Source organism: Alligator sinensis, unplaced genomic scaffold, assembly GCF_000455745.1.
Source record: "Alligator sinensis unplaced genomic scaffold, ASM45574v1 scaffold51_1, whole genome shotgun sequence".
Taxonomy (NCBI): Eukaryota; Metazoa; Chordata; order Crocodylia; family Alligatoridae; genus Alligator; species Alligator sinensis.
Genome location: NW_005843075.1, coordinates 347,518 through 360,768, shown reverse-complemented (window position 1 = coordinate 360,768; position 13,251 = coordinate 347,518). Strand labels below are relative to the sequence as shown.

The 13,251-nt window shown below is 45.4% G+C and overlaps 1 protein-coding gene across 1 annotated transcript in view; it reads right to left on the bottom strand.

Annotated features, from left to right (window-relative positions):
- AK5 (adenylate kinase 5) overlaps positions 1-13,251 on the bottom strand; it is a 168,545-nt gene that overhangs the window by 3,580 nt on the left and 151,714 nt on the right. The window contains exon 14 of the mRNA XM_025193601.1: positions 10,046-10,237. Coding sequence (XP_025049386.1) covers positions 10,046-10,237 — 192 coding nt within the window. The remainder of the gene's footprint in view (positions 1-10,045; positions 10,238-13,251) is intronic.

Genomic DNA, 13,251 nt, shown 5'->3' with positions numbered 1-13,251 from the left:
GCACCCCCCCATTCCACATTCATGCCAGAAAACAGGGGTTTTACTGTATATAGAAAGGTTTCCACAGATCTTTTGGGGAATTCCTATTTTAACTTTTTTTTTTTTAACTTCCAAGCAACTTAATAAAATAACTCCACGTGATGATGGTAAGATAAAAAAAAAATAACACCAACTTGTTTACTGTTTTCTTCTCCTTTGAAGTGACACAGTTGATAATACTGGGTGTGTCTACACATGTGCATTAGCCCAATTTAAGGTGCATTAAGGGTGCGCATATACATGTGCGCAACCTTAATGTGCCTAAAAATGGTGATTTTTAGGGTAATTCTGCCTAAATTTGATATTTGCATAAATCAAGTATCAAATTTAGGCACGATTACTTAAAGCACATTAATGCACATGTAGATGCATTAATGTGCATTAATGCAGGGACTCTGGTGCTGGGTCTACCCAGCCATTAGGGAGCCAGCCAGAGTCCAGCCCCAGGGCTCCTGGCTGGCGGGCTGCCCCTCCTGTAGGGCTGGGCTGCTCTCTGGCAGTCCCTAGCTACAGACTATAAGCCTCCAGCACACAGCACAGGGAGCCTGGAGGAGTCAGCACTATCTGCAGGATCCCACGAGGCCCTGTGTGTTCCCCTGGACAGAGCTGCTCCTTGGCCACAGGTGAGTGTTGCAAAAGGCTGCGGCCTGGTGTGTCCTTTGCCCAGCCCTGAGATTCCTTCCAGGGCTCTGGGCCCTGCTCTTCCCAGCATCTGCTTCCTGCTGCTCCTCACCCCCAGCTTGGTTTCTTTGCAGGCACTGTAGTGAAGTACCTCTGCCTTGTGGCTCGCAGTTCCTGCCCATGCCCCTGTCTAGGGTGCTGCTGGCAGCCCTCTATGGCTGCATCACCAAGACAGCTGCATCGGGGCCCAGAGAGCATGTCCACCAGGTCATCCCCATTGAACCCTAGCTCTGCCTGCATGCCTATGTTCATCCTGAGTGCCTGGGCCCTCGACTGGACCCAGGAGAATGTGCAAGACCTCATAGTGCTCTGGGCAATTTGTACGGGGCAGTCACTCAAACACCCGCATTTGAGGCCATATCCAGCAGGATAAGTGCATGAGGCCACTCCTGGTTGGCAGTGCCACATGAAGGTCACAGTCTTGTAGGCACAGTGGGCGGCTGTGACCGCATTCAATCATTGGCCCAGTCATGGCAAAAAGACCATGCACTTCATGTGGAAGCTGACCTGCATTTTGATGCCCCACAAGATGGGCCCCACCCCTGCGAGTGCCACCAGTACAGGCAAGTTGCCCTCACCTGCTCCTCGCCCCAATGCTTCTGGTGATGTGTCGCCAAAGGAGGGGACATCAGGCCTTTAGTGCCCTGCCCCCCTCCCCGGCTGCTGCATCCACTGGCAGCTTGGGGACCCCTGCCCAGCAGCTGCCTCACCCTTGGCTCAGCCCCACAACCCCCAGAAGGACTGGGTGGCTATGCCACTGCTGGCCACCAGCTCCTCCCCAGGGCACAGCCCTGGCTGGGCACCGGCAGGCCGTGAACACTGGCCGCAACCAGATACCATTGTTGACAAGGAGCCCTGAGCTGAGCCACCAGCCTCGCCAGCCCTAGATATGTGGTAAGTCCTGCACTGGGGGATGGCTCAGCACCTTGGGCTGGGTAGCAGTGCAACGGAGCAGCTGGCCTGCAGGGAAGAGAGGTGTGGGTTCTGGAGCTGTGGCAGCAGGTGCTGCCAGCAGCCAGGCCTGGCCCACCCTGGGAAGGGGGCAGGGGAGGCTGGCCACCAGCCCTAGGGAGCAAGCAGGGCCAGGGGGCTCGGCTGGCAGCTGCCTGGGTCCAGCCCTGCCTGGACAGCTTACCATGGTCCCTAGGCGCTCACACACGGCCAGTCTCCAATCTGAGGCCGGGCAGCTAGGAGAACCTGGTGCAGAGCATCTTATCTCCGCAACGCTGCAAACTTGCACAAAAGGCTTCTGTCTCTTGCCTCTGCAGGGCCAACATCTGGATGTGGGGGAGAGGCTGTAGGGCCCTGCAGAAGTGCAGCATCAGAATTACTGCCACTCACTACTAGAGCTGCCCAGCTGTGTCAGCAACGCACCATGGACTGAACCCTCCTGCTCCAGCAGCTGGTGGCACTGGTAGAGAGCTGGACAGCACAGAAAAAGGGGCAGCAGCAGACGCAGGTGGTGTGGGAGTTGGCCTGGCAGAAGGAAGATGTCACCTGGGAGATTGCCTGGGAAGAGGCATGGGACTGGGTGCAGCAGGAGCACTAAGCCTGGCTGAAGGCCCTGGAGCAGTGCAGTGTGGAGCTCCTCCAACAGTAGCTAGCCAATGGAAACCACATTCAGGCTCCCCATGCCTCCCATGCCCAATCACATTCAGGCTCCGGCATGGCCCCACAGGGTCCCTGGGTCCAACCTGCTGCCCTGCAGCAGGACTCTGCCTGCGCCTTGGAGGAGGGCCTCCACCACCTCCTGCCCACAGGAGCCCCTGGCATTCACCATAGCCCCCTGAACCCTCAGGGGCACTGTCCATGGCCAGGGTACTGGCCGCCTGCCTCCATAGACACCTGTCAAAAAATGCTTAATGTGCATTAGCTTAATGCCCAGTAATTTTAAGCATGTTTAAATTCATTGCAGAGCCACTGGTGGGAATATTTGAAAGCTCATGGCGCACGGGCCAAGTCCCGGAGGACTGGAAAAGGGCCAACGTGGTCCCCATTTTCAAAAAGGGGAGGAAGGAGGACCCGGGCAACTATAGGCCAGTCAGTCTCACCTCCATCCTTGGCAAAGTCTTTGAAAAAATTATCAAGGCTCACATTTGTGGGAGCCCGGCAGGACAAATTATGATGAGGGGAAACTAGCACGGGTTCGTGGCAGGCAGATCGTGCCTGACCAATCTAGTTTCTTTTTATGACCAGGTTACGAAACGCCTGGACACAGGAGGAGGGGTGGATGTCGTATACTTAGACTTCAGGAAGGCCTTCGATACGGTATCCCACCCCATATTGGTGAACAAGTTAAGAGGCTGTGACTTGGATGACTACACAGTCCAGCGGGTGGCGAATTGGCTGGAGGGTCGCACCCAGAGAGTCGTGGTGGATGGGTCGGTTTTGACCTGGAAGGGTGTGGGAAGTGGGGTCCCGCAGGGTTCGGTCCTTGGACCGAGACTCTTTAATGTCTTCATCAGTGACTTGGACGAGGGAGTGAAATGTACTCTGTCCAAGTTTGCAGATGACACAAAGCTATGGGGAGAAGTGGACACGCCGGAGGGCAGGGAACAGCTGCAAGCAGACCTGGACAGGTTGGACAAGTGGGCAGAAAACAACAGAATGCAGTTCAACAAGGAGAAATGCAAAGTGCTGCACCTAGGGAGGAAAAATGTCCAGCACACCTACAGCCTAGGGAATGACCTGCTGGGTGGCACGGAAGTGGAAAGGGATCTTGGAGTCCTAGTGGACTCCAAGATGAACATGAGTCGGCAGTGTGACGAAGCCATCAAAAAAGCCAATGGCACTTTATCGTGCATCAGCAGATGCATGACGAATAGGTCCAAGGAGGTGATACTTCCCCTCTATCGGGCGCAGTTGGAGTACTGCGTGCAATTCTGGGCGCCGCACTTCAAGAGGGATGCGGATAACCTGCACAGAAGGGAATTGGTGAGGTTTTATTCACCAAGGTGCCCCCGGGGGTTACAAGAAATAAATGCCACAAGCTAGCAGAGAGCAGATTTAGACTGGACATTAGGAAGAACTTCTTCACAGTTCGAGTGGCCAGGGTCTGGAACGGGCTCCCAAGGGAGGTGGTGCTCTCCCCTACCCTGGGGGTCTTCAAGAGGAGGTTAGATGAGTATCTAGCTGGGGTCATCTGGACCCAGCTCTCTTTCCTGCTTATGCAGGGGGTCGGACTCGATGATCTATTGAGGCCCTTCCGACCCTAACATCTATGAATCTATATGCCCACTGTGACCTAATGGCCTCCAGGCAACAACTTCCAGCCCCTCTTGCCTATCTGGAATTTTTTTGTACTTCAAGCTTTGTGAATTTGTTCCAGTTCTCCATGAGCTTTGTGCAGCGTATGCTCTGCAGCGGGCCACTATGTTTGTTCTGTTCCATTGCTCACTTTCTGTAAAATAGACTATTGAGGTTTTTCCTTTGAGTTCTTCATCAATTCTGCCTTGATTGTAGTCTCTCTGGCTGTTCCAAACACTTTCAATAACTCGTTTCAACACAAACCAAAGATTTAAATTTCTTCACATGTTATGAAAGAGTTATCCATGTTTTTGCAGTGGAGAACAGATTTCCCAGCCAGTAAGTGTGCTGGGAATAATTTCAGAGACTTGTAACATACTAATTCAATCTGTACTTAGTAAAACTATATTTTATAGTATCTTGTATTTCTTCAGTGTCAATGAACTAGATACCTAATATAATTTATTACAGATAAATTTACTGTAACATAATCTGAGATCTGAACAAAATCTTCAGTTTCCAGTTTGATTATATCTTGAAAGCATGAAATTTGGTTCTTTACATGCACACAGGTATATACTTTATAGCAGAAGAATTTTAGTATGAAGCCATGAGAACAAATCATTTTTTTCACTCCTTGTAATTTGTTAAATGCAACTCTAAGTATCTGTCCACTTGTCTACCTCGACTGAGCAGCACAGGGCCCCAGGGTCCAACCCACTGCCCTGCAGCATGACTCCGCCTGGGCCTTGGAGGAGAGCCTCCGGCATTTCCTGCCCAGTAACCATCTAATCCAAAATTTTGATGTCAAAAAGTAAAGAAAGGCCCATCCATCTACTTTGTCTCCATTCTTGAAACAAAATTAAAAACAGGGTTTTTTGGTGCGTCTGAAAGAAAATATATGTCTGGATTCTAGTGGGGAATACATGCTAAAGCCAAGACCTCTCTCTCTCTCTCTCTCTCTCTCTCTCTCTCTCTCAGGCTTGGAGCCTCTCTCTCTCTCTCTCTCTCTGTCCTATGTACAGATATCAAATAAACACAACAACAGAGGTGATACTATCCAACTCCAGGAGGACTGAAAGCCCTTGGGGCAGAAGAATGTTGCTCACAGCTGGGCGCTTGTGAAGGTTTCCATCTACTCCTGTTAGTATTTGCTAGCTTTTCCGTGGCCAGCATTTGTAAAAGCTGTAGATAGATGGCCAGGAATCATGGCTATTTTATATTTGTCTGTTGATTCAGAGATTGATAAATGCAATTGGTGCAGCTGCCTTGCCACAACTTTTCCAGTTACTCTCCTAACCGGAGACAAAGGTCTCCGGTCAGACTGTCAGAACGAAGGGTTGTTTTCTTGAGTAGAGGACTTGTAACACTGTTTTGCAGAGCAGCTGCAACCCTGTTTCCCCTCCTACTCATTCACCAAAAAATATCTTCACCCTTCACCAGCAGCAAACTGCAGCAGCCAGGAAGGAGACAGGTGCAGCTTGCAGGTTGTTGGCCAGCAACTTCGTAACCTCTGCGAGCAGCGCTGACTAAAAGTCTGGCAGAGAAGGCAGGGTATTTGTCCCCTCAGTATTGTGACAGATTCCACAAACAGACCTTCAAGATGGCACTCTTCTCAAGGTATGTTCATGACTTCATTTCCTCTGTCTGCTGCACAATTATCTCCATTTCAAGCAACTCCCTTTAAGACAATATTATCTCTGCCTGTGGGTTGGTGATTGACCTGTCTCTAAGTGTCTTACCTGATTGGATTGCAGACTGGCAGGGTCATAACAATAATGCGAAAGGTGGAGGGCTTAGAGGGCATTATATTTTATTGCAATTTAAAGACAACAAAAGCTTGTTCCCTCAATCATTATATCATCACTTCTCAAGGGCACATATTCTCTGCTAGCTTTTCCAAACATATGCAAATTAATAGATTATATAGAGACAACCATTATCATCACTAATACGTTTTATTTTTTAAGTGCCTATAAGGGGCTTGCAAAAATGTTTTACCTCAAATAAAGAATTGTTAGCATGAAAAGCAGCCTGTTAAGCATCTACTTTTGGCCACTACCAGAAACCAGATAATAATAGTAGACCATCTACCTAGCTGCCAATGTCTATGAATAATTGTGTTTGTTTTGTATTTGCTGTGCAAATTTGGAATAGGTGACCAACAATGCATACTACAGGTCCTTGGGCATCATATTCCTTGACTGTTTTTCAGCCCTGTTATTTAAGAGTAGAAGCAAGATATTGCAACTGGGTTGACATCTGCATAGACCCCTGTAGATGATCTTGTGGATATCTTCTAAGCTAACCTTTGATCTTATTCAGTTTTATCTAGTGAAGTTGTATAAATCCTTTGAGTTGGGTTGCTTGCATAATTCACTGAGCACACATTTCTTTTAGCTGTCAATTTTAACATGAAGTTTCCTGTTTAAGACGCCTACTCATTTGCTGTAAACCACGTTAGGATCGCTCTTATCTAGCTTCATTAGATATGCTTTGCCATTTAATATTACTTATTGCACTCCTACATACTGTCAATAAAAGAAGCTTTAAAAGATGAGTCAGATATTAAGAATAATCAGGTTTTTTGTCTTTTTTTCCATCAGTATAAGTAGAATATCTGAATAGGCGATTAGTGCGTTAGGCAGAGGGTGAGACATATTAAGCTGCATATATATGCTTGTAAGATTCCTCAAAGGCACCAAGTCACCTAGCTCCCTTTGAAATCAAGGAAAAAGAGGTACTAGGCACTTCTATAAATCCCCATATGCATATCTCTTCTTTTGGTGCGTAAATATCTTTACAAGTGTGGCCCATCCTCTCTGCTTCATGCAAGAATGTTATAAAAGGCATCTATAGCCCATTGCTCCAAAAGCCCTCACCCTGTGGATAATTAATTCAGTTTTGGAGCCACTAAAAACTTTGTTGATTTCCAAGTTTGTAATTTCCCATGCGCTAGGAAATCCAACACAACTATAAAAACCTTTTATGGCAAATGATGTATAGTACTAATTACTTAGCACTTATAAACAGCACTTTTCACTCATATACTTCAAAGCACTGTATGGGGAAGTCATTATGCTTACTTCAAGTTTATAAATAGGAAAACTGAGGCACATGGAGGGAAGTGACTGCTTAAGGTCACCTGACGGGCAGTGGAAGAACCAGGAATTTAACACAGGTTTGTAAGCCCTGTCCACCGCAGTGTCTTGTTTATACCGCTCCTCTAAAAAAAAAAGGAGCAACTACATTTTTGAAGTTGTACTTCTATTATCAATTTTTCTTCTTTTTTCAGCTTTGACTTGATACTCGCATGCTTTGTCGTGAAAAAGCAAAGTCATTACAAATTGTGATACTGAAAATTAATAACTGTAAAATAACTTCTGTTTCATGCAATTAAAATAGTGTAATGGCTCTGTATATATAAAACTACACTGAATAGGGTGAATGCTTCAGATTTGTGGAGGTTACAATCTATTCTTTTGAGAAGTATTTTCAGCCCCTGTGTGCATAGTAGGAATCATCTGTTAAAACAGCCTGTATGTCGTTGTTACCAGCCGGTAGATGCTCTGTAATCGACTGTGAAAGGAATCATAGCAAAGAGAATTGTCCCAAATTCAGGACTTTTGTTAGGTAGCTAGAAAATAACTTCCACTCTTCTGCTACAGATATTTTGCCTTCCAGAATAAAGTCTGAAAGCGTTCTGCCTTAATAGGAAATTTGCAACCAAAATAGCCACCTCCCCAAACCCTGTGATTCTTTGCCCCTAATTCTGTTTAGCTTTCTTCTGCAAATGCCCCTGCCAGCAAAGCGCATTACCAGTTCTTCTGCTTCACTACGCTTGTGAAAGGTTCACCATAATTTATTCCTGTCAGGTTTGCAGACAGGGAAAACATTTGCATAGTAAGAGTACAGTCCTTTTGCTGCGTTTAACACTTCTGCTGCTGAATAGAAGCAGTTACCAGTTATCTTCTACCCAAAGAATGACTTCAAATGAACACCTGGCTTTTTGGCTATAGTAATCTAACATTGTCAAATTGTTCCTGTTCAGGTGGCAGCAGAAATGGATTGTTTTTCATTCTCAATCAACCTGTTAATTGCATATTAACCTCTCAGGCAGGCTGTGAATCTCTAGCAGTCAGACAGGGAACGTGGTTAAGGTTACATATGTGCAGCTTCACAGGCATTATTCAACATACGCACAAGCAAAAGAAGGGCATCCTAAGTAGGGGAAAGACTTTTCCTAACTTTAGTGGGAGATAGATCAGACTGTGGATGCCCATGGCTCTCCAGCAATAGGGACCAACCTTTTGGTTGGCTTGCCACAAATTAAGGTCTGTGCCATCTCTTGAGTGCTGTTATGTTACTCTTCCCCTGCTTGATCTGCTGCTCTGCTTTCTGCTCCCTACCCTATTTACCGCTGTGCTGCCTACCCTTTCTCAGTCTGCTGTGCCACATGGAGGCTGTCCATGCCACTTGGGCATGTGCGCCACAGGCTGGCCACCTTATTTTCTAGGACTATTCCACGTGTTTCCTAACAGTAAACCAACACAGCTAATGAGGAAACTAAGCTGCTTTTTGGAACTTGAAAATACAGCTCATTCTCCTCTCACTGTACCTCTGGGCAGAGGGGCAGATGCACTATTTAATTTTGACTCTGCTTGTTGTGCTGGACCTTTGCACAGGGGGTGAATGTCACACTTGAACGTGTAGCCACCTGCAGTCCAGGGTTGAAGACTAGTGAGCTGGAAAGTGTAGGTAAACTTGTACTGTCACTACCCTGTGCTGTACTTGTGCTATGGCTTAATGAGGGGATTTGGTATCAAGGATGCCTATCAGCCACCTTTCCCAAGAACTAAAATCCTGTAAAAATGGTTAAATCAATTCTGTCTTTTTATATGTCTGTTAAGCTCTGCCCATTTGCTCAATGACAAAGCAAAGAGTGGCTGTTTCCTGAAAGGACAGTATGGTTATACTCCTGCTTAGCCATAACACAGAGCATTTGGATTTAAAAAGATCATTAACATCCCTTAAAATAAAATTATGAACAGTACTTAGTCAGGCACTGAGGGAGGTTGCATAAAAAATTACAAGCCAGGATTTTCAAAGGCAGCTAGTGAAGCTAAACAGGATTTGGTCCCTTAAACTGATCTGAAACCCTCAACACCTGCCCATTTAGGTTTCTCTCAAAATCTCAAGATGTGTATTCTTAATGTAACCTGAAGTTGCTCATGGCATTCGCAGAGCTGTGCCATTTATAGTAGCTGAAGATTCCTCACTTATTGTCTCCACAAGTCTGGTCTGGAAGTGTGTGCTTATTTTAGTGGATGCAATCTTGCCTTCTGAAAAGCAGGGAGATTTAGTTGTTATGCTGAAGTGCTTAGTATGGGTTTGATCACGCGCCCTATTTCTGGAAGCCCATGCTGTGCACTAAGGCTAGGTACAGACATTCAAAAAGTCTGAGGCAGAATCGATCTAAGTTGTGCAGTTTTCTGTAGGCGCCGTAGTTTAGATCAGTAGCGAATGGAACGCACGTTTGCCCGGGGTGGGGAGGGCGCAAATCTTAGATCGGGTTCCACTATTTTTAAACCAGTCTATGTGTGCTGAACTTCTGTTCTGTTACAGCTATAGACCAGTTTCCAATCACTTATACTGGTGAAAGTGTAATATCTGTACCTAGCCTCAATGCCTAGACTTTTAAGGAAAAGCCTTCCAGCACTGCTGTTTAATATGGGGTGTGGTGATGTAGGGCATTCTGAGCAAATCTCATATTGTTATGCTTTCAAATTGTTTTGCAGACCTCAGAGGCTTAACTGCAAATGTTGCATAAAGTAGAAGGCTCCGCTGCATGTTGAAAGGAACAGCATAGTTTGCAGATACTCTTTGATATTGCCAGTGACAACCTGCGCCCAGGAGAAATAAACTCAGGGAGATAGGAGTAAATCAGAAAATGAGCTCCAGAGTAGGCTGGCAGGAACTGAGCACAGTTCATAAATGGCCTCATGTCACTAATCCTTGAATACCGTTCATATAATGGCAGAAAAGAACAATAGCTTAATTCAAATTTTGAGCAATTTACCTTGCATAACTGTGTCTTCTTTTCATAATATGCAATCACAGGCTCTGTTGCTTGGTAATATATTTCAATTTGCTGCTGGATAGTTTCAGCATTATCATCAAAGCACTCACAGCTCTGACTTTTTGTCAAAAGGCGACTGCTCATGGTCTCAGCGGAGCAGTCCATGCAGAGCACAAGTTTTGGCTCCCCAACCTACAGCAGCAGAGAAACAATGGATAGTCAGAAAGACTGGCTTTGCAAAATCTGCTTTTGTTTGTCAATTCTGTTTTAACAGATAACAAGAAAACCTGGCTTGCCTGCAGGCAAATAATTAGAGCAAAACCACCTATTTTCAGCAAGCAATATATTCAGTTAATTTAGTCCTTTTCTGTTTATTGTTCATCTGCAAATAAATTATTAGAGTTGTTATTAACAGCCATATATGTTACAGGGCATGCTGAGACCCCAGTTAGGATGAGGACCTTGCTGTGGTGGGCAGAGAGATCTGCCTTGAAGAGTTTACAATCTGAGAACCAGACTATAACATTACTAGTTCAGCATTTGCAATTGTCTGAGCAATGCTTTTAAGCAAACAAAAGTCAGCTACTCTTTATTTAATACAAGCTCTTGCAGATGACTGATAAGTTGAATGGGATTTTTTTTGCCCAGGTTTGAAGTATAAATAAATGGCAAAATAAAGCATTTATACACAAACACACGTTTTTGTGTTGGAGTTTCCCCAAAGATTTCTGAAATTGAAACCCTCCCTGCCAAAATAGAATGGAACAACAAATAACAAGGTTTGGGAATGCTATCCGATACAGGTAACTGAAATTATACATGCAAGTTTTCATAGGTATTTTATGGCACTCTATGTCCAATTTTACTTGCAATACAACAGTCGTGATATGAATGAAGAAATGCTGTATCTCATTTTGTATTTATGCAGAGTTGTAGTGTTTTCAACTTGTAAGAAAAGCCGAGTACTGGTGTGCTTCTCAGGCTGTGTGGCTGCCTTCCCTGGAGAGGCTCTGACCTTTTCCATGGAAGACTCAAGTGAACCAAAGCTAAATGAAACAAGAATTATTTTTATTCTTGAGACACGGCAAGGAGAGAGGTAGTCTCTGCCCCTATTAAATAGCAAAACTAGCTACTGTGAATGCTTTGCTTCTACTGATTTCCAGGTGAAAAATAACTTGCATGAACTCTAAGCCTCATTTCTCATAATTCACTTTATTGGGTAGGCCCAGATGTCTTTTTTACACCTTGGGGAAAGAACCCTACAGTGCATCCAACCCTGTAGCTTACTCAGGGGAAACTATTCACACTGAGTTTTGTCAGAGTAAGAGCAAGAGGTCTGAGACACGTATGATAAACTCCACTCTAGTAAGATAAATGGAGGCGATGTTTAAAGATCTAAAATCCCTGTCACGGGCTTTATTCTCCAGGGATCTTTGTGCAAAGTCCTTTAAATGATATTAGTGAAAGGGCCAGTTCCCAGTCCCTTTTCTAAGTCTTTTAGATTCCAGCAGTTATTTGGATAGCTTCTTTGTAGGGAAGGACAAGGGAAAGCAGTCAAGAAAATAATGTAAATTCCCTTTACTAGTAACATTTTGCTATAGTGCACTGCCCTTGGCTATAACAGAACAGCAGATGACTGGCACGTGGCCCTCCCAAAAAGGAGAGGCTGCCAATTCTTTTAATCAGGAAGTACCCGGCAGATAGGATTCTGAAGTATTCCACAGAGGCCTGCAGTAGCTGAGTAGCAATGAAAGGATTTGAGGTTGTGAACTCTTTTGCTGGCACTTCTACTTCCTTATATTTTTTAACAGGCAGCCAAGACTCCCACGCGTTATTTGACCTCAATGCTGTGGGCTCAGTCCCTAGCCAATGGTCGCTTCCAGTCTGTCAGCCCATAATTTTCAGCTCAGGCCAGGAAAGATTACCAGTGGCCTATTTAATTTAAAACCAATAAGTCCAGAGGTCATCTTAGATAGACAAAGTTGTGGACAAATTAGTAGGAGGTCTGGTATTTATCTGTGCTATTTATCTTATGTGTTAAGATTTCCCTGCAATGCACATGAAGTAAATCCCATGGGTCAGTGTCTTCCCTCAGTTGTGACTGGCTGGTATGACCACAAGTTTTAAAATTATAGCCTGGGCTCCTCTGATAGAGCTAAGTAACTTTGACCAGATAAACCAAAAATTGAAAACCCTTGAGTTCTCCAGAGGCTGCATCTCTTCCCACCTTTTCTCTGATTTTCTGTTCTGTTCATAGCTGCATTAGTGAGGAGTGGTGTTGCCACCACTGCTCTGTTGCTCAGCAGAACTTATGGCCTTGAACATATCTCTGCCCTATGGGGATTTAATTCGTTCTGATATAGGGGAGAGTGGTGTAGGTGTCATGTGTCTTGTTATGGTACTGTCTGCTACTGCACCAAAGAGGGAGTGATGGGCTATAAGTAGGGTGACCGTATGTCTTGGGCAAGTCGGGACACACACTGCTGCCATAGCTTGCCACCCTGCTCCAGTCTGCCTGCCTTCCCCCCGGCCAGCCGCAGCAGTGCCTGCCCACCCACTTGCCTGGTGCACTGTGCCGCTCTACTTCCCTGCTGGACTCTGGGACTTTTGACCAACTGGCTGGGACTGGGCTACAGAAGTTGAGTCTCCCTGTTGCCTGGGACATATGGTCACCCTAGTTATAAATGTCTCTCTGCTTCACATTCCCATCTTAAAACTGAAATAATAGTTCTCTCCTTCTCAAAGGTTTTGTGAGACTAAAATGAATGGAAGGCCCCCAGATATAATGGCATTGAGATGGCTCCATATGCATGTAGTCTAGTCAGCACTCAGTGCTGTATAACTTCTGGCGGGCTCCTGTAGGGCCCATGGACTTTAACCCAGAAACAAAATCTTTAGGAAGCTATTTACTGCCCTCACTACATATTGACTCTGTGTTGGATCCGTGGCTGGGTCTTACTTGAAGAGTGAGATACTACTCAGGTTGGCCCTGTGTGATTTACTCTTTCACATGATACTAGCTTAGTTCGAACTAGCCTGAAGCGCTAACAAACAGGATTTTCTGTCCCTCAAGCTGCAAGGGAGTTTATTATCAAACCAGGGCCATTTAAATAGAAAAAAATATACTAGCTAGGCACCAGTGATGCACATTGATAGCCTGAAGCACTTGAATTCATGAGAGAATTAGTTTAGGAAACTAAAGGTTT